The sequence below is a fragment of the Seriola dumerili genome, unplaced genomic scaffold (assembly GCF_002260705.1).
Source record: "Seriola dumerili isolate Sdu_G_001 unplaced genomic scaffold, Sdu_1.0 BDQW01000056.1, whole genome shotgun sequence".
Taxonomy (NCBI): Eukaryota; Metazoa; Chordata; class Actinopteri; order Carangiformes; family Carangidae; genus Seriola; species Seriola dumerili.
The window spans coordinates 5124341-5145641 of record NW_019174311.1 but is presented as its reverse complement, the minus strand read 5'-3'; the positions used below and the strand labels follow the sequence as shown (position 1 = coordinate 5145641).

Sequence of the window (21301 nt, the reverse complement as noted above, 5' to 3'; positions counted from 1 at the left end):
GCTTGCTTCTGTTGAAGGTTGGGCACCTAAAAATATTCACCAATTGAGCAAAGTGGGCAGCTGCCTAGGGGCCCCAAAACTCCCAGATGCACTGCACGTTGGTTTAGTTTTTGGTAAATTCATTAAATTAAGAATTTGAACCACTTAAGTACAATATCAAGTCAGGCCCTGCAGGTGATTTAGCTCATTTCAGGATCTGTCTGGCAGGGAGGTGGTGTGCTTACATGGTACATCTTTCTAAATAAAGTGGTGTTTACCAAATAAGCATACTAGGGGCCCAACAGCAAACATTAGCACACAGGGGCCTCCCTAACCGTCCATGTAGTCTGTTGCCCGCAGGTCCAGTGCAGTAAAGTCCATGAAGATGTTTTGATGATCAGGTGGAGACCCTGAGCGAAACGAACCGGTGCGCATGCGTGGAACATTCGATCACTGGTGGTGTAGCTAACGGCTAAGCTACGGGTCCAGCCAACATGGAGAGGAAAGGTAAATCTTTACACCGACACTCCGCACACTGTGTGAGCAGCGTTAGCCCGTGTATGTGTGTGTTTGTGTGAGTCTACACTGCAGTGGGTGTCACAAATGTAAAGTTTAGCCGAGCTGCATCCATTCAGATGGTGGTTTAATTGAACGCGTCTGTCACGCACTGTTGAGCTGGGGCGAGCTGCGTTAGCTCTCCAGACGTTAGCTTTAGCTTCAATGGGACATGTCAGGATTAGCGAGCTACGTCCAGCTTTCTAGCTCTTTCTGTTTAATACACAAGCTAAAACACCGACAACACTCACCAGCTGGTTCTGTATTAACCGACCAGCTAGCCACCAGAGTGTGTAAGACTACTTCATGCCACACAAACGGTGCAGTCTGGAGATGAACGGTTACCTATGTGGGTAGCTTATTGATGTAACTTAACGTTAGATGGTTTCCAGTATCAAACTGGGTGACAGATGCACCGCAGTTGTGATTTAGATGCTGGTATTTGCAAACATGATACAAAACAGCGCATAATGACCTGAGTTTATGAGCTGTAAGGCGAGGTAGTTGTGTCCTTTACATCAGACAGTGTAAAATGATGTTGTTTTTTTGTCTTCTGTGTGAGGTGGAGATCAAACGGCAGCTATAGACAAAGGCAAAAATAATGTGTCACTGGTTTCTTCTGACAGTTCTGGCACTGCAGGCGAGGAAGAAGAGGGCGAAAGCAAAGAAGACCAGCAAAAAGTGAGTCTTGACACATGTGTTGTCTCTACATGGTCCCAACGTTTAAATGTGAAACTGACAAAAGGTCCTTGGGTGCACGTTTGCACTCATATTTTGGTCTGTGCATGATGCAGAGATGAAGAAGTAAAAGACCTATTAACATAATCTGAGCTGGATCATGAGATTGCACACACAGGGTTGGTTTCTATAGTTTTTTCATGGGGCTCCTGTAAGAGCAGTAGCCATATCCATAAAGCATCGGACAGTCATTTTGATGCAAGTTGTAAGCTGCCTGCATATACTGTGAAATAAAGTACCAGAAGGCTAAACCCTAGTATCAACATAGTTTATGAATGATTGCATTAAGATAATGCAACAAATAGAGATGAAAATAGACCGTTCAAGCGTTGATCTCCAATACTGATTGTTTTGGTGTACCTAACAATCTACTAATCATGCCATCAGTGGCATCCTCTGGAGTGTTGCATAACAGCCTGTGCTATATTTAAAACGAGAGAATGAAGAAGCCCACATCAGCCCACCGAAGCATGGTGTTTCACTGAAAACAGCACTATTGCAGATACTCATCTCCTGATAGTGTTATTTTCATGGCTGAAACTTGCATGTCCATCAGGCTTAAGAATTATCTGATACTAAGAAACAAGATATAATTTAAAACAGTACTGTTACATGCCACAGTCATCCTTGCATACTGAGCACCATTTATATAAAGACGAGCAGTAAACACTCTCAGTCTTCTTGTGGACACAGTGGAGTGAACCGGCTATAGTGCTGAATCAGTTGTCAAGATAAATATCGGTTTAATGTAAGATTCTCTGAGGAAATGTGTATCAGAACGACTTAAAAATTAGACCACACACTTGCCTTCACACCGAAAGTAATGAGAACCAAAAGTTGGACCTCTCACTCAAAAGTGCAACCATGTTTTTTTTTTTTTCTTCTTGAAATGACTAATTGGAATTGTGTCTGGCTCCGCATTTAAGTAATGATATTCCCTTGGTTCAGCCTTGTCTTCATTCTTCGATAGGTAATGAGCTGTGAGTATGAGAACTGCATATATTCATTATTAGTACCAATTCCGATTGCCTCCTACAAATGTGTTATAATTATTACAAGAATTGCAGTAATTCACGAGTAGCAAATGCATTTTAAATGGAAAAGCCATCATTAAAAAGTCTAAATTCAGTTAAAATAATTCAGTAATTAATTGCAGCTGTTTGTTCTGTCATTGGTGCACAAACATGCTTAAAAGCTTTTTGCTTCGAATAACTGTGTCAGGCATGAATTTGCAGATTATGTGGAAACCAGCAGCCCATTTGTGAGACACTACAGACCAGTTTTGGAATTTATTTGAATGTGATCTCAGCTCTCTTGGCTCCCATAGTGATGAGCAGCCTTAATCTCCTCTGTGGAGGAAGTAACATCAGGCTGTTTGGCTTTCAAGTTAATATTAGCAACTGAACTGTTGGCAAACACAGATTATAGGTTGTCATATATATATACAGAGACAAAATGCTTGTATATAAATATGATTTTTATTACTACAGAAAATGAGCGTATATGGTTTTCTGTGATTGAGGATGTTCTGAGCTTTCGTTATAAGACCAATACATTTTTGATCTTACACATTGGCTGTCAAATTACCCTGTTGTGCTTGGTTGAAATGCCAGAACCATTATATTTATATTTCACAAAGATTTGTATGACTAAATTAATGAAACCTCAAACGAAGGATAAAAAAAATCTCATTAAAAAAGTGAAGTACATTCTCCCTATATATTACCCTAGACCACCCTATTGTCCTGTGATGCCTGCTTTCTGCTTTGATCATTTTTTAGCTGCTATTATGGTCAAAACATCAGTAAATACAGATGAAAAAGGTCTGCACACAGTGAACCTATAATTTGATATTCATTTCAGGCCGAGCCCATTCTTCATGTGCCACATCTCGATCATTAATCGTGCACTGACACTTTCTTGTCAAGTTTTTTTTTTTTTTTGTAGGGTGGGGTGGGGTGGGGGTGGGGGGGTGTCAAGACTTTTTGTGCAATAAAATATGATGTATGGGTCTAGCTTTTCTCCGTAATAGTCTACAAAACTTTGAGCTATACTCTTGATATTATTTTATTAACGTCTTAGTTTTAGTTCAGTCTTCTATGGCTTGTTCTCGTTGGACTTTGTCGCTTCCATCTGACAGCCTGACATAATGACAAAATAATTGCTTTGTAATTGTGGGACACCAGTGGCGCACAGGCTCCTACCCTTATCTTTTTCTTAATGATGATGCATTCTCTTTTTAATTCAGCTGCAGTTTAGCTTTCTTGCCTCTGACCCCAGTGATTTATTATATACCACGTAGTGAAGGCCTGATTCAGCAGTGTTTATATTTTCATACATGATACAGATACACAGCAGACACTTGGCCTAAAATGGACTTGCAGTAAAATTAGTAAAGCCGTTCTTATTCAGACATGTGTGGACAGCTGAATAGCTGGCATTAAGAAATGTCACCTGCAGCAAAGACTTCCTTAAATGTTTCCTATGCTTTAGTGTCTTTAAGTGTGATATCTGTGGAAGGACGATGGTCAGTGTGGATCTGCTGTGGCAGGAGGGTTTTGATACGATTTTTCTTTTCATGGCCTGCATGAGCAAGATGTAAAAATACAGATGCTTCTTTCAATAATCAGCAGCACTTAAAAGGCATTGTACACCTGAAATATGTTTATATAACCGAAGGTGTATTTGCTTGCATTGCTTTTTACAGCCTCTATCAAGCTGTTGTTTGTTTGTGTTTATATGTTTAAAAAAGGTACATATCAATAAAAATCTGCCAAAACCAGCCGTGTAGATTAGCTTTGGACAAACCTGTTTTTGTCTGAGTTTATGTGAAAGTTCAAAGTCATTCAAATGATGGAAGATTCTGAATGGTGTTTAAAATGTATTTAAATGAATAGTGTAGCTTAAATTCAGTTGGTTAGACCCGGACAGAAACTTACAAAGCTTTCTTTTGGTGACATCGAGGCCAAATCAAGACACAGCAGGTACACCAGAGCTTTCAACTTAATTCCCACGTGACGATTCAAATTAACAACCAGTCACAAGTTCACAGGTTTAAAGATAAGATTTGAATGTTATTAAATTTATAGTGTGGAGGCTGATGAAGGTTAACTGTTAACACACTCCTGAAAAGAAGTGGAACATTTCTGTTACCTTTGTGAAACATTTGTTAAATAGGAATGCATTTCTATAATTAAATGACAGGTAATTGGTAAGAGGTGCTGCAAAGGTTAATGCTCAAAGGACTTATGTACTCAGGCAAGAAAGAATATGTTAGGGACTGTGTCCCTAATGAAGTCTATAATGGTTGGTGTGCTTGTCCATCAGGCAGCCAGCCAATCCCAGATCTCGACAGCAGCCCCAGCTAGAAGCCTCACCTCAGGAGCCCGAGGAACCTGAGGAGATTCTCGGCTCTGATGATGAGGAGCAGGAGGATCCTAATGACTACTGCAAAGGTGAGTCTTGTCTTACTCTATATGTTTACACACACATACACACTTATTGTGGATAACCAGACTGAAACATTTGAGTGTGTTGATTTAGTTGATGTGCATTTTCTTCTGTTCTAGGTGGTTACCACCATGTGAAAGTAGGAGACCTTTACAACGGAAAATACCATGTTATCCGGAAACTGGGCTGGGGACACTTCTCCACCGTGTGGCTCGCCTGGGACATCCAGTATGAGAAACGCTTTACTGCATATTCTTAGTGCACTATTTTGTTTTTGACACCTGAAGTTGGATAACAAAGATGACTCTGAGACTGTTGTAGTAGGACCTTTTTCGGTGCTTCCTGTTAGCGAACGTCACTTGGTCTGTGGTTGCAGGGTGAAGAGGTTTGTTGCAATGAAGGTGGTGAAGAGTGCAGAGCATTACACAGAGACAGCAGTGGATGAGATCAAACTCCTCAGATCTGTAAGTTGCTGAGCTATGGCTTTCACTAGTTTCCAGTAAAAGTCATGACAGAGTCTACACGGTGTGTGACTGAATGTACAGTACAACTTTCAGCATGTTGGGCATGTGTGTTTAAGCAGTGTTACATGGTTACAGATGAAGAGACATGCCAATCCTCTATTGGTCCGGTCAGATATTGGTAAGTTTAAATCCTCACTGTTTTGATTGTATTGTTCCCTTTCTTTGTCCTCAGGTAAGAAACTCAGACCCCGATGACCCCAAGCGGGAGATGGTGGTCCAGCTGCTAGATGACTTCAAGATCTCTGGTGTCAATGGAACTCGTATCCTTTACAGCCAAATAATGCAAATTGCTTCCTTGTCTTTCATGACTCAGAGTAGAAAAGAAAGTTTATTAATTCTTAGAAAATACTTTTTCAGGTCAAGAATTATTGGTGTCAAATTTAGCTGGAAAGCAGTGTACAAGTAACAAAGTAGACAGCAGGTGTCGGCTGGACTAAATGGAACCTTTGTATGTCCTAGACAGACCTCCACCTATCATAACACTTTGGCTGCGTAAGATCCCGCGAATGCCACAGGGACAGCTATAGCTGTAATATGAGACTCCCTAACAACACTGTAGTGTTTGCACTCTCATGACCTGCCCTCTTTTCAGTATAAATAATGCTACTCCTCGTGTAAGCGAATGACCACAGGACCTTGACATGTTTAGTAATTCTCTGCTAATGAGTTTTCAGTTTGACTTTTCTTGTATTTCATCGTTACTATCTTGACTGCTGTGGTCTTCAGATGTCTGCATGGTTTTTGAGGTGTTGGGGCATCATTTATTAAAGTGGATAATAAAGTCCAATTACCAAGGGTTGCCCCTGCCGTGCGTGAAGAGCATCATAAGACAGGTAACACGGAATTCACAGTTTCGTATGCAGGTGATTCGTGGTGAAGGTGCAGTCATTACTTCCACTAGTTTACAGCACCCATGTAGCCTCCAGGCTGTGTGATGGGTGGGAACCAGTCAGGGCAGAGCATGTTGTGATGACTGAAAATACAGACAGTGAGCAAGTCAAACCTGCCTCTTAACATGACAGAATTGTAAAGAGCCAAGGAGCTTTTGTCATGATTGAACGAGGAACTGATTTAGTAATATTGAAATGTGTACGCAGACACACATTGCCACTAAGTATTGCTCTTTATTTATGCTCAGATAATTGATTTTACATTGTAAATTATTCCAAAGATTTTATTTTTCGTTTGCTTTCATTGACTGCATTTCTGTCCCTATGATGTACAAGTGTATCAACCATTTCTTCCATATATTTTAACTGTGAGGAAAACCAAAAGAGACTTAGAGAATACGTTGAAACAGAGACATTGGAATATTAAAAAGTTTGTATTTCAGTTCAGCCCAAATGTTGACAATGTTTGACAGTCAGTTAATCATCTCCCATGCATTCATTTTCTAGGTTCTCCAAGGCCTGGACTACCTGCACACAAAGTGTCAGATCATCCACACAGACATCAAGCCAGAGAACATCCTGATGAGTGTCGATGAGCCTTATGTCCGCAAGCTCGCAGCAGAGGCCACAGAGTGGCAGAGGGCTGGGGCACCTCCTCCCTCTGGTTCAGCAAGTACGACACACACACACACACACACACACACACACACACACACACGCACACGCATTTCACATGTACATTGATGAGTTTGATAACAGTTTGTACTCATCTCATATTCTCTTTTCAGTAAGCACAGCACCTGCTCCAAAACAGGTACAACCCTTTTCAGTGTAACATACTTTTTAAGCAGTCCCAACAATACGCGGCTGTCAAGGAGAGCTTCCTCTTATTTCCTGTGTTCATCTCTGACAGACAGTAAAAATGTCGAAGAACAAGAAGAAGAAATTAAAAAAGAAGCAGAAGCGACAGGCGGAGCTGTTGGAAAAGTGCATCCTGGACCTGGAGGAAATGGAAAAGACCACAGAGACAAGAGAGGAGGAAGATGATGAAGACGAGGATCCACAGTCTCCAAAGGGACGGGTGTGTGCCCCTCTCAGACAGGTGTCTCTTCAGGAGCTAGGAAATGAGGAAAAAGGGGGTAAGAAGTCAACAAGTATATGTGCTTTACTTTTATTACTGTTGTGGTGTTAATACAGTGATAAAATTCCTGGTATGAGAGTTATTTAAAAAAAAAAAAAAAAAAGAATTGTCATCTTTCCTGTTCTTACACTGGCAGAGAGCAGTGTGCTTGCAGACCTCATGAGGGTGGGACCAGAGGGGCTGTCGGAGGTGAACTGTAATGGCCATGTAGAGGTGGAGCAGAGACAGTCCCAGTGGACGGACGAAGACCAACACAATGGCAATTCAGAGCCCTCGGAGAAATGTGTCAGTCAGGAGGAACAACAACACAAGGAGTTTCCTGTCCAGACCATCCCCAACGGTGTGGACTTTGCCGATCTCCACGAGCTGGACACTGAGACTGAAGGCAGGGGCGCTCACGGCAGTGGAGTTACTGAACGACACCTTCCTGCTGGGCTGGAAGAAGGAGAGCTGGAGCAAAGCCTTTTGCAGGAGGAGGGAGAGGATGGGCCTGACTATGAATATAGAACCCAGGAAAGCCTGAGAAACGGTCAGTCAGTCAAAACCAGCACATCTACAAACTGCAAAAAGGTTTTGTCTGAACTGTTTGCTCTGGCCGGGCTGCTTTGAAAGTTTAATAAAGGCTCAGCCATGTGAACTTTGAAATATTGATTGTCAAACTTTCCGTTTATGAGATTTTCAGCCCATCCTTATCTGTCTGTCTCTCTCTCTGCTCCAATGTAGGAAAGCTAACAGCAGGATCCCTGCTAGTTAACCCCCTTGAGCCACTCAATGCAGACAAGATCAAGGTCAAGATTGCAGACTTGGGAAATGCCTGCTGGGTGGTGAGTAGTCTGCTAATGACCTGAGGGATTTCCTGATTAGGGATGAAGCCTCGCTGCAAGGGACACATCCAGTGTCATCTTGATACCAAAATAGAAATACTTCAATCTCCTATCTCCTTTGTTTTTATATGGTATATTGTTTGTTTTGATGTGAAATGGCAGGTGCAGTTTGGCACAGTTTGGCACAGTTCTCTAGATTCTCTGTGCATTTATAGTTCTTGTGTATACTGTGTTTCTCCCATTATAACAGGATGCAGTCTCTTAGCTGTGTTACATAGCCATGTTATAGAATCATATTATTTGTTTCTTCTCCTCTGTTTCCCTCTCTCAGCACAAGCACTTTACAGAAGATATACAGACACGGCAGTACCGGTCCTTAGAGGTGCTCATTGGTGCCGGATACAGCACACCGGCTGATATATGGAGCACAGCTTGCATGGTGAGAGATTGCGATGACAATCAACTTGCATTGTATCAAAACCTAAGAAAAAATTATGGTCCAATGTACGTTTAAGACTTCATTAGCATTATGAGAGTGTAGGAAGTGGTGGGAGGAAGTTAACATTTTCCTTCATACAATGTCTTTTCCTGCGTTGATGATGATTGTCTTGTCTCCTCAGGCCTTTGAGCTCGCCACAGGGGACTACTTGTTTGAACCACATTCTGGGGAAGATTATTCCAGGGATGAAGGTATTGCTGGGATTTCTTCCTCCTGTCCATTTTCTGTTTTATCCTGTTATAATTCCGCAGCATTAATCCTAAGTGCTATATTTAGTAGTGTTTCTGAAATATGTGCGTCACTGGTAAGAGGGTTTTAGCACTGTAGGTAACTTTTAACAGTTGCTAGTGTGAAAAGCTTCATGATGTTTGTCTTGTTATATTGGAGCTTTATTGTCATCGTGAATTATTTAAACGATTAAATACATATACTAAGAGTTTCACAGTGAGCATGGCAAGTTGGGATCTTCACTGCAAATTAATGTGCAGTTTGCACAATAAGTTGCAGTGCACTCTGCTTTCAATTTCACAGCGTTAACACTTAAATGAGGTACTCCATTACAGTGATTTCAAATGGTCTCACATTTGAAAGAAATGCAGATGTGAATCATGTGATGATGAGTACCAACATTCCTGTGTTTATGTCCTCTCTAACACCTCAAAACCACATTTTCTGGCGCACTGGAGACGGGGCCATCACTTCATTTCCTCACTCACCTTTCTTCATCTCCTCATCACTCACTCTCCACGCTTCCTTGTTCTCCTCTTTACGCTTGCTTTATGTTAATGTTGGCTTGCTGCATAGCTTGAGGTGTCTGTACTGACTTGACTCTGCTGCGGCAGGTCAGGTATGTGCTGAGATTCAACCTTTAGTTCACTGGCTCGTGTCCTGCAGCTGTGAATCGAGTTTTCACCTACAGCACATATAACCATGAGTCTGTTGCTTACTGTTCTACCACTGCTTTTCACCGTTGTGTGGCAGTCTTTGATTGGGTATTTTACTAATCACTCATCCTGTATTGAGACTCCAGTACATGCTGTACACATTTTAGTGCGATTGGCTTTTTCTCAGTTGTGCTTTAAGCTTCATTTTCAGTCAGACTCAGTTTGTTTTCATGTATGAAACTGAATGGCCAACATGTGTTGAAATGTTTGTAAATGTGAAAAAAATAATACAGGCTTCCCATACCTGTGCTTTTTGTCATACTAGGCTGTCATCATCCATTGTTTCTAATACATTGTTCCACATGACTGTTTGCCATCTCCTCTCCTATCTCCCCTCCCATTTGCCATCTCCTCTCCTCTGTCCAAAACGGTTTTCTCCGTGATTTCCTTTCTTCCCTCTCCTCCTCTGATGTGCCTCATTTCCAGACCATCTTGCTCTCATGATTGAGTTGCTCGGTAAAATCCCTCGTCACTATGCTCTGAGTGGGAAATACTCACAGGAATACTTCACCAAGAGAGGTATGCCACCCCTCTGTCTGTGGCCCGCTGTGGGAACAGTGGTGGACGGCTGGGAGAAGGGTCAAGGTTTCCATCGGCGCATTCAGGTCTGCTGTTGGTGTGTGCAGGCTAGTGGACAAAATAGTCAGTGCAGACCAATAAATGTCTTTTACTTTGAACAGTGCCATCAGACATTGATTTGAGTGTCAGTAGTTCTGCCAAAGATTGCCTGGCAGAGGTACATTCAGTACCTCTTCAGCTGCAGCCAGAGGACTTGGCTGGATACTTGACACTATTGATCCCTGTTGGAAGAATTTCTCTTGACTTTTTTCCTCCACAGGGGAGTTTGAGTGTAAGAGCCACAGGAGTGGAGTGATAAACGAATTTTATCAAATACATTTAATTTTATCTGATAGAAATATTAAGTCACAGAAAAATGGTTGAACTTTGTTGCATTACAGGTCTAAAGTTTCAGATTATAAAATGTTTTTAGTGATGTCAAAAAGTGCAAGTGTTTACGTACGTATTTCAACATTATGATATGTATCTCACACCCTGGGAGAAATGTCTCATCCACAAGGGCCCCCCTAACTCAGGAGTCGGTCTGCATTCAGTGTCACGCTCAAGAGCACGTGTGGAGGGCAGATGTCGCTGGGCCCATTAATGATCCTGTAAAAATGAGCATGAAGCTGTGATATCAATGGCTTCAACAGATTTAAATAACAGATTAAACATCTCTTTTAACTTGATGGGAGAAGCTGAATTTTTTGCTTTGAAGTATATGAACAGGTGCCTCACTTGACGGCTGACCGCAGAGCACATCTACATTGGGAATATGTGTCCCGTCCCATGTCTGATTGGCTGCAGAGGCAAAGCTGCAGCTGTTGATTCTTGACAGAAGAACCTTCCAGCTCGTGTAATGTCTGATGGTCATGTTCGATACCTTGATTTCTAACCGTTGGTCTGTGCACCCCGACCTCCGCAAACAATCTGGCCCGTGTGTGCGCGCCATCAGCCTGACCCTGCTCGTCCCCAGCCCTCCATCCACACACCCAGAGCTGGGCCTGTGACTGGGACACTGTCTGATGAATCTGTTGTTTGTCTTGTCTGTCTTTCCTTCTCCTTTTACTGCCGTGTAGACCATATAGCGCTGATCATTGAGCTGCTGGGGAGTGTCCCACGCAAACTAATAATGACCGGCAAATATTCCAAGGATTTTTTCACCAAGAAAGGTAAAACAAAAAATGCCAGTGTCAAGGTTGGATGTCTTGAGAGTGAGAGTTTCCTGTCCGTCCCTAGGATCATACTCTAGTGTTGTGTATGATTTTTGTTATTTTAAATTCTATTGGTAAAAACCTTTTAAAACATTGAATGGAACAAAAGAAATTCCTGTTTGGAAGACATACTTACAGTTAAAAAGATAAAATATTTCCTATATGTAATATCAAGATATTAAGACTGCTTGATGTTTCATAGACTTTACTATCTTGTTGTAGAGAGTTCATGTTGTAAAATGTCGTGTTTTTGTTCCTTCATGGCTCTGATACAGCGTTGTGTGTGTGTGTGTGTGTGTGTGTGTGTGTGTGTGTGTGTGTGGTTGTCTGCAGGGGATTTGAAACACATCACAAAACTGAAGCCGTGGGGACTGCTGGAGGTGCTCATCGACAAGTACGAGTGGCCCCGTGAAGAAGCCGAGTGCTTCACTGACTTCCTGATTCCCATGTTGGAGCTGATCCCTGAAAAGAGAGCCACAGCCGCAGAGTGCTTGCGCCACCCATGGCTCGCCCTCTAGTGGAGTCTTCCAGCCCTTGCACCTCCCCTCCCTCTCACTTTCTCCAGAGACTGCAACAGATCACTTTCCAGTTTGGGCATATCAGATGAATATTTATTTCTCTTTTTGTTTCTTTTTTGTTTTGTTTTTTTTGGATTTCTTATGTTCTTGTTATTGAGCTAATGCTTCTGTGTATGTTTGCTTTGTATTCGTTGGTTCTTCTCTCGGTGTGATGACGTCAGGAATCCAGTGGATTGTATTTCTTTGTGGTTATGTTGGCTCCAACTGCTGTGCTCCGTTCACCCATCCAACCAAGCAAACCTGTTATTGTACTGCTAGTGACTCATCCTTGTTTGTTACACTCCTGCACTAAAACCCAAACAAACCAAGGATATGTAGCCTTTATTGGTCATTTATGTCCCCTTTAAAAAGGACTCGCTCTCACTTTCTTCATACGTTTTCATTAGTGCTGTGTTCTTTTTTTTTTCTTTTTTTTTTTTTTTTTTTAATGAATTACTTTATCTTATATTACACCTGTAAGGTATGCATTTTGTATTTGTAAAGTAGGGATAGGAAGTTGCACACTGGGCTGACATTTACACTGACTGTGGTAATGTTAACAGCATTTCTCCAGACAGGCTCTAGTTTCTGACTGAGACGTTCACTGTCTGATAAAGTAGGTCATATTGTTTAGCCATAACAAATCCGTTATCACCTGGTATGTAGTGTGGTTAGTGAATTATAATAAATGAGATCTTTCATTCTCATGGGAGGCTGGTATTCTCATACACCCATTACAGTTGAGGAATATAGTGTTTTAAAGATTTCAACAAGACCACATTTTAAGAAGCCCAATTTAAAGGAAAAAAGAAGTGAAAATTAACTGTATATATCTGTACCAAAGAGTTTGCCTTTATGTATATTACAGTTATGTACAGTTTCTAACAAATCTTATATCTTAGCTAAAATTATTTAGCTGGGTAGCTGTGTTTTAATAAAAGCGTATGGATGATGTGTTCGAGTTCAGTTGTATGTATGGCCAACTGTTCAATAATGTCAATGTTTTTACCATAGAGATGGTGAGATCTGATGTTATGTAATGGTGTCTCAAAATCGATCATTTCAAAGTAACCTATGTATCTGTTGAGGCCTAGGTATAAACAAAATTTACATCATTCAAGAGTATAGACTTTGTGTGAGCTGTCAACTTTACAAGACTGTAAAACAAACACAAAATAAACACACCATACAATAAAACAGATGTTCATACGATACAAAATGACTGTGTCGGGCTTGTTTTTCTGAGTTTATTAGCTATTTGACATGACGTATAGAAGCTAACTGCAATAGGATATTATTCTCGGGTTTATGAAGCAGTAAAGGACTACAAAATTCCAATTAACCAAACGTACATCACTATGACTTAAAAACATAAAAGAGAAAACAAAAGCAGAAAACATAAAAAAAAAGGCAAGAAATATGAAGAGTTTGATCTGCGTCATGGAATTTCAAGTTGCTTTTCTTGAACCTTGAATGTCGTCGAAGTGCACCTGAATCACACAGTTCCTGCGGTCCGTGTGCCCATCAAGGGTTTTCTGTAAAAGAGGAAAATATGCTCTTACAGATATCTGTATCTTACGGATTTAAGATGCTAGGTCTTTGCTGGCTTCTAACCATCATCATACCGAAGTTACACTAAAGGGAGAAGATCAATGATTTACAAAGAAAGCAGGAGCATTTTATAGTAAATTTTCACCGCTCCTAAAAAGTAGATCTCACAAAAAGCCAAAAGATAAACAAAAAAAACAACTACCCAGCTAACTGTGGGATGGATATCGATGTCAGTATTAACATCTTCAGCTGAGCTAAGATTGAGTACACATTGTAAATAAGTGCAAACCCCCCCAAAAACAAACATATTCTCTCTTGGTTTGCAGTTAGACATTAGTTAGAATTTTGAATATCTACAACTTTAATGACAACTGCACAAATCCCATCTGCTGAGGATCATGTGATTTGATCAAAAGCTCCAAAATAGCCACTTAATGGACCTTGAGGTTGTATTGTTTTGTCAATTGCTGTTTCCAAGGTCAAGAATGACGTTTGAAGCTTAAAAGTTTTTTTTTTATTCTCAAACCTCTGATAAGATTTGTAACAGACATTGTTTTTGACATGTCACAGTGGAAGAAAATCACAGTAAATAATAAAATAATGATGGCTGAAGGTTGTTAAGCTGCTTTAGTTTCACAGTCCTGGTATTGTTCATGCTTGACTCCCTGTCACACACCTCTGCTTTTCCGTCCTGTGACAATATGGTCAATGCCTGCTGTAACAAATCCTATAGCCAGCATTCATACTCTCCGTACCAAGCTCAAGACCAGAGATGTTTGCTTCCCTGCTTTTGTTCCGTACCTTCAGACTTCACCTGTTTTGCATTAACACTCACCTGCTCCCTCCACCTCAAAGTCATCTGGCAGCAGTTTGTCCTGCCGGTTGCCGAGAGTGAAGGACAGTAATGCCAGGAGGAGGGCGTCCAGGATGCTGATGATAGCCAGGATGTAGGCCCAGCGCACCGTGCAGTTCCCCAGGCTGTACTTATCCGTCCTCTGGCCACACATCCTCTTCACCTCAGGAGCGTCCCAGCCGTCCGGGTAGATCATGCAGCCCATCACCATCAACGCGGCTGCGGTGGATGGAGGACACAGAAATGGCAATTGTGTAATGTGATAATTAAACCTTCTGTTCCTCTTACTCTCTACTCTACTATGAGGGAGGTTTTTTTTTGGTGTCCCAACTGCAGGATACAGCATGCTGTAGCCCCATAAAGTGCCAAAGGTTTGAGTATTTTCATTTTATGTCACTTTATACATTTTTACTTCATACACAGCTACATTTACTTGAAAGATATAGTAAGTGGTTACTGTACATTAAAATGAACATTTTACATTTTGAAAAAAGCTTAGAAAATAAAACACAGTAAGGTTAAAATAATGGTTCCCAACACTTGAGACCCTTCACAAAAAACTGAGCAGCTCTAGCTCCTCATCAAAACATTTCTATGGTTTGCTAGCAGTTCAAACAAAGTGGCATTTCTCCTCTAAACTTCTCAGGTCTTTTCATTTAAATAACAGTTTGAGGCCCAAATAAACCTCAAATTGTTCCAAACGTCACAAAAATGCAAAGATATAAATAAATGTGTGTCACAGCACCTTGTTTTTTCTTCGTTCCTACCTCATTAATCATCTAGTAACCCCGTTAGATTTATCTTGTGACTCTTTGGAAGTGCCTGGTCCCGGTTGCACAAAACACCTTAAATTTTCTACTTAAGTATGACACTTAAGGTCTAATTTCTCCTTAGCTGAGGGAGTTACCGAAGGGTGTTGCACAGAATCTATTAAAATGTTTCCTTTATTGAGGAAAAAGGTTAAGTAATTTACAGCAATGAAAGAGATTTTTACAGCGGTAAAATTCTATCGTTTCCATGGAGACTGTTTGTTTGCTGGCATTAGCTTGTGATGCTTGTTGTCAATTTTAGGAAGACAGAAACAGTAAAGAAGTACGCTGCTACCTCAGCTATCAGAGCAATCATTCAGCTGTGGAAAGAAGAGGATCCCACTCTAGACGGTTGGACAAATCATAAACTGACTGACTACCTGTAATTCCTCATCGTTAAGGGGGTCCGCTGGGTTCTCCCACTCTTCTTGGGATCGGTTCATTTTCTTCATTTATCACCATCCACTCATTCATGTTACAATTAAGATAGAGTCAGAGGTACCTTTAGTTTTTTCCTTACTTTGGTTGCTAAGGTCTTTCGTTCAATGGTTTAACAGACTTTAAGTGACTCCTTAGGTATAAGACTAAGATCAGTAGAAAACCTTAAATACTTCAACATTTTAATTGTTGTTTTATGCAACTGTTTTTATTTTAAGGAAACCTTAACTCAGACTTTAAGGAAAATCTTAACTTAAGGTGTTTTGTGCAACCAGCCCCAGATCCTTAGGTTGGGAACCACTGGGCTAAACTACCTGACTATATCTAAAGTAGATGACTTAGCTCCACCTCCTGCAGCTACATCACTAAAAGGCTGCCGACACATTGTTGCATCAGTATTAACAATCTAATTTCATCTATAAAGAGCTGTCAGTCACACACAATACAGGATTTTAACTTGTAATGGAATAATTTGACATTGTTGCATTATCTGAGTACCTCTTCTACCACAGGTTATATAGGCCTTTGTCATGTACAACTATATATGGCTAATTTCCTTGGCCCTAGTATGTTTCAGGTGCAAGTTTAGATCAGTTAACAACACAGCAACACCTGATCTTGTTACATGTAACCAATCCACCATCAGAGGTGTCAGAGTCTGGGCGGAAACTGGATCCTTTATTGGCTTCCCTTGTGAAGAACAGCGCATCAAGAACAAAGACACACATCGCACCTGAAACCAGAGAAGTGCGAAGGCGGCTCACAACAGCATGAGTTTATCACTTCACACTTAACGTAGAGAGCAGTTGATGAGAGAAGCACAGGTCTCACTCATCCCTCAGAGTTTTTTACATTAAGATGCAGAACTTTGGTAAAGATTCATATGATTTTTTTGCTGGATGTGTGCTTTCATGACCAAATGTAAAGAACCTGAAGAATAATTTGGATAATTACATGCTGATGCTAAAACAAAATATAAGGTTTTTTAAGAAGCAGAAGTCTCCCCAGATGGTAACCCTTGAACCTTTTAACCCTAACTCATGAAAACAGACTCATTTCAAACCTCCAATTTAAACTCATTGTACAGAATGTCTTTATGACACTAAAAAAATCAACCAAATTAAAAGAATGCCAGAATATTAATAGTATGATGATCATTTAGGGATTCCTATTAGAGATTTTAGTGTGATTTCTTTTTGAGAAATTAATTCAAAATGAAGGTCAAGCAGATAAACCAATTTGCAATTGATTTAATTTAGATGAGTTTAGATAGTTTAGATGCTTCTCATTTCATGCTGCCTTCAGGGAGCAGGGAAATCAAAATCCCACTTGATATCCAGCTTCACAGTAAAGCAGCATCGTATAGATTTGTCACTCAGCTTCACCGGGTTCTAAGCTTTTTTAGTCAAATGAAATGTGACCTGAAACTATGAATTATACAAAATGATGTATTTGGTTAAACAGAATGAACCATTTCATAGCGTATATTCTTCTTCTTCTTCTTCTTCTTCTTATTATTATCATTATTATTATCATTATTGATGCACATGATGAACATGTAAGCAGCATTTTAATGTAGCTGGTGGAGTTAGTTTTAGCTGCTTTAAGGTATTTCAATAGGTAACTATGCATCTGATTTTAAACATGGATCATACTGTATATAAACAACTAACTCACATAAATATAGTCCAGTATAAAGCACAGTATTAACCTCTGAAATGTAATGTAGTAGAAGTATAAAGAAACATAAATTGGAGGTGTACATAAGTAGGCTGTAGTAACTGTAGCTTCACACCTCTCCCTCACCCGAGGCCAGCTGCATCCAGGCACAGATCTTGTAGACGTTCCCGGCGTTGCAGAAGAAGAACAAGCTGAAACAGACCATGGTGCCAACAATCAGCAGCATGGAGGTTCCGACGAAGAACATGGCGGTCCTGAAGGCCGGAGAGGGGATGGAGCTGAAGTCCAGCACGCTGCCCTTACAGGTGAGCTCCGAGGTCAGCGCGTTGCCGATGCAGTAGTGGAAGAGGCCGAAGTATCCGGCCTGCGGGGTGTTGACGCTGTCCCCGATCCAGAAGGGCTGGATGAAGACCACCACGGTGATGATGACGAAGCAGATGGTGAACACGGCCCACATGACGCCGATGGCGCGGGAGTTTCTCACATAGTTGGTGTGGTAGATTTTGGCGGCCTCCTGGGCTGGGAGCAGATCCATAGCGAGCAGAGAAAAAAAGTTTGTGTCGGATTTTACAGCTTTTCTGAAAAAATCTCTCTTTAGTAAAAATGTGAAATGTTTTGATGTTGTTCTCAATCCATATGTCCCGAGTCTTTACTCACACAGACACACACAGAGACACACACACACCTGTTGCGGCTGTGGCTGCTCCGTGCTGAAAGAGGTGGCTCAGGATTCAGCACCCTGGACAGCACCTTACTTTAACGACGTGGCTCTGACGTCAGACGTGGACAGGTGCAGAACAGTGTGTTGGCCCATTTTCTTTTCAACGACGAATTTAAATTTCAATCTAATATATTATCAGAGGAGGAGGAAGTACACAGCTTCATTACTGGAGTTAAACTATAGACCCTCTCGGCCAAACATGACTCCAATACAAGTGAAAGTTCTTCCGTCAGATTTTTACTTGAGTTAAAGTTAGTGTACTGGAGTACTTGATTTTAAAAAGTACATTTTTTTATGTTGACACATTGTACACATTTACAGAACCTAATGACTCTGAAACAACCCACTGACTGACTGACCGACCGACTGACTGACTGACTGTAGAATAAAGAGCTTGTAGGATATGATTCAAAGTCTGTAGAAATGTCCATAAATCACAATTGAATCAACAAAAGGAGACATTTCATTTTGTTTTCTAGTCAGTGATGAAGTTTGGTCGTGGTAAACACAGCAAACATTTCAAACTAGATGAATCTTTCTTTATTTCTTAAGCTTCAAACACAGACCTCAGATCAGACGATGGTCTCTGGTGAAGAATCTTCTGCCTCATCTTTATCTAACGTCGCCATCGTTAGGACGCTGACAGGTTCAAACATGGCTGACAGTGGAGGAGTTGGCTGTGATGAACACAGTGTATGGTCTATCACATTTTCAGAATGAAAGAAAATTAATTCCTCTGACTAAAAGCTCTGCTTCAAAGTAAGAATACTTCATAGAAACCTAGTGGAGTCAAAAGTACAATATTTTGTGTTTTAGGTGTAGTGGAGTAAAAACCACAAGTTTCTAAAAAAAATAATACGCAAGTAAAGAACAGATACTGGAAAATGTACTTAAGTACAGGACTCAAGTAAATGTACTTTGTTACCGTCCACCCCTGTATGTTCTATACATAACTTAATGGAATGGATGAAAATGATTGAAGGAGCAGCTGGGTCAAAGTCATCCAACCTGCTGGTCAGCTGTGAATGAAACCCTTAAAAACCCCTTTGACCCAGCATGAGCAATCCAACAGTGTGTTCATAGTACACCAAGCAACCCAGAATTATGAACCAGCACAACCAGAAACAACACAGCACCTTTTTCTGTGTAGTTTTGCATTAAAGAGTATACCTTCCCCTGCTCAAACGGCAAGTACAAAGAGGCTGTTACTTGTGGTTCAAACACTAAGAAAACATCCAGCATGTCTCTGTAACATTTTCTGATAGAGGCTTTATAAGTGGTAAGTCATGGCTGTATCACTGGTTAATAAATCATTAAGTAATGCTTTACAGATTACTTATAAGCCATTAATAACAGCAACTTTTAGGTTAGCAGTTTGTGGAAAATCCTCATCCAGCATGACACATCAGGGAGACCCCCCCCTCAGGTTTTCAGGTTATTTTTATAATCACTGCAGTTTTTACTGTTGAAATTTGTCACAAACTTCATTTGTTCAAATATTTAAAAAATCTTATTCTATGATATTTAATGAGCGTCACATTAAACCCATGGATATGGACTCTGACAGTTTGCTGAGGTTTATGGGCGTTGCACAGCAAGCTTAAAATAAAAGGTTTGCTGATATTAAATTCAGTATTGTTCCAGCTGAGTCTTCATATTGGAGCGCTGCTTATCTGAAAACTTTCTGCCGGTGACAGGAAGACAATAAGGGTTTTATTTTGATGAGTTGAAAAAGAGAGCTCTCACGTGGATAGATTATGGCTTTTGTTGTCGCAGAGGATGTTGGGGAGTTCAACTGCATCACAACGTGCTGAACAACAGTGAAACAGTGTCTGATTTGGCTCAGAGATGGCACATATGTGGGAAACCTAACACTATACACATGTGGGCAGCTTCAAATCACACAGCACACTTGTGTTTGCCAAAACCAGCTGGTCTGTGATGCCTGATATCAAAACAGAGATCTCGCTAATGCTGGCGGGTCCAGCTTTTTCTGCTCTCTCTCTCTCTCTCTCTCTCTCTCTGCTGTTCAGGAGACTGTTTTGTTGCCATATTAATTGCCCCTCTGTGGGCTGATAATTTAGCATATTCAACACCAGAAATAAATTTTGGGGGAGAAAAATTATGACTCTCATTTGCTCATTTACCAGTAATGACTGGTGTGTTTTTATGTAACCATTTCTAATAACACAGTTACATTTAAAGCACAACAGCACATATGGTTTTGCTCCTTGCACTCATTATTTTTTGTGCCACAGTCAGTTTGGGATGAAAACTACGGCTCAAGTGTGACAGGGGCAGCCGAACAGAGTGCGCCACCATCTGTGCCCATTGCCCTCCAGTCACAGTTGGTAACAAGGGGCTTGAGGACCTTCTATATGCCACTATGCCATGCTGTGGAGAGACAGTATTCAGGGATGAGCGGCCCCCGGGGGGATCCCTGATGGCTCCCTGCAGCTCAGGAGGAACAATCAGCCGCTGTTGGCGGGTGTAGCAGACAGGGAAACACCACCAGCTCTGACTGGGAGGATGAGATCGAGAGGGAGGGTGTCACAATTTAGGTAAAAAGACTAATCAAAACCAACATGTGGAGAAATGATGTGGGGGGTGGGGGGTGGGGGTGGGGGGCGTGCTGCTTTTCAGTGCTGCTCTAATGAGGCGTAATCCCTGATATGTGTGACAGCTTCTGAAGAGTCTGACTGTCTTGTGAAGATTTCATCAAGCTCGCAGTTTCCTCAGTGATGCCTTGAAGTGTATGGAAAACGCAAACACAGATATACTGTACACTTGCAGGAAAATGAATCCCTTCATTTGTTTTCTGGCAAAAAACCTTGTACTGAGCTTATTTTATAGTCAAAATAATGACAGCCTGTTGTGGTATGAGGGAATTTGTGAAATCCAAAATTCACTTCTGTCTCATTCACACCCCCTGGTTACAAATTAAGAAGACCATCTGCTGTTGACCCAGAGCAGTGCTGCTGTGTTATTAGCTGTGTTATAATGAAGATGAAACTTGATGTCTATCTTACGGATTGATCTGTTGGGTTGAGGTAGGTAATAAAGCTTTTCTACACCCCTGTTGATTATAAGTGTCTTTTTCCATCGCAGAGACGATCTGACATTAGCAGAAGGGTGAAGGTGTTTCGCTGTCTTCCTATTTTCTCACCTTTGTTACAAACTGAAGCGCACTCGCAGCTTTGACTTTAGAGGTGCCACTGTCTCCTGAGCATAAATTAAAGCTGCATTTCTCTCTCCATTTACTGAGGAGAATGAAACCTTGTTTGCATTGGCTTTTTCAGTCACTCCACGGTCTTCCACTCTAAAAGGTTTTTTTTTTTTTAGCTTTTTATGCACAAAAGAGGAGCTTCTCTTTGTT

General features: G+C 41.0%; 2 protein-coding genes across 3 annotated transcripts; one reads left to right on the top strand and one right to left on the bottom strand.

Moving 5' to 3' along the window:
• The first annotated feature begins 424 nt into the window (after positions 1-424).
• srpk1 (SRSF protein kinase 1) lies at positions 425-12302 on the top strand. Of its 2 annotated transcripts, none has more exons than XM_022741803.1 (16): positions 425-486; positions 1161-1215; positions 4600-4727; positions 4842-4950; positions 5099-5186; positions 5419-5506; positions 5973-6079; positions 6644-6809; positions 6925-6950; positions 7050-7275; positions 7414-7806; positions 8001-8101; positions 8433-8540; positions 8722-8791; positions 11182-11274; positions 11650-12302. In XM_022741803.1, the coding sequence occupies exons 1-16, from the start codon at positions 474-476 to the stop codon at positions 11832-11834; spliced, it is 1956 nt and encodes a 651-aa protein (XP_022597524.1). In that variant the 5' UTR covers positions 425-473; the 3' UTR covers positions 11835-12302. The 2 variants fall into 2 exon arrangements, with proteins under 2 accessions (XP_022597524.1, XP_022597523.1); XM_022741802.1 differs by lacking the exon at positions 11182-11274 and adding an exon at positions 9971-10063.
• A 1095-nt stretch (positions 12303-13397) lies between these two features.
• lhfpl5 (LHFPL tetraspan subfamily member 5) lies at positions 13398-17739 on the bottom strand. The gene is made up of 3 exons (XM_022741823.1): positions 17331-17739; positions 14260-14496; positions 13398-13408 (listed from the first exon to the last, which is right to left on the bottom strand). The coding sequence occupies exons 1-3, from the start codon at positions 17737-17739 to the stop codon at positions 13398-13400; spliced, it is 657 nt and encodes a 218-aa protein (XP_022597544.1).
• Between the last annotated feature and the right edge of the window lie 3562 nt (positions 17740-21301).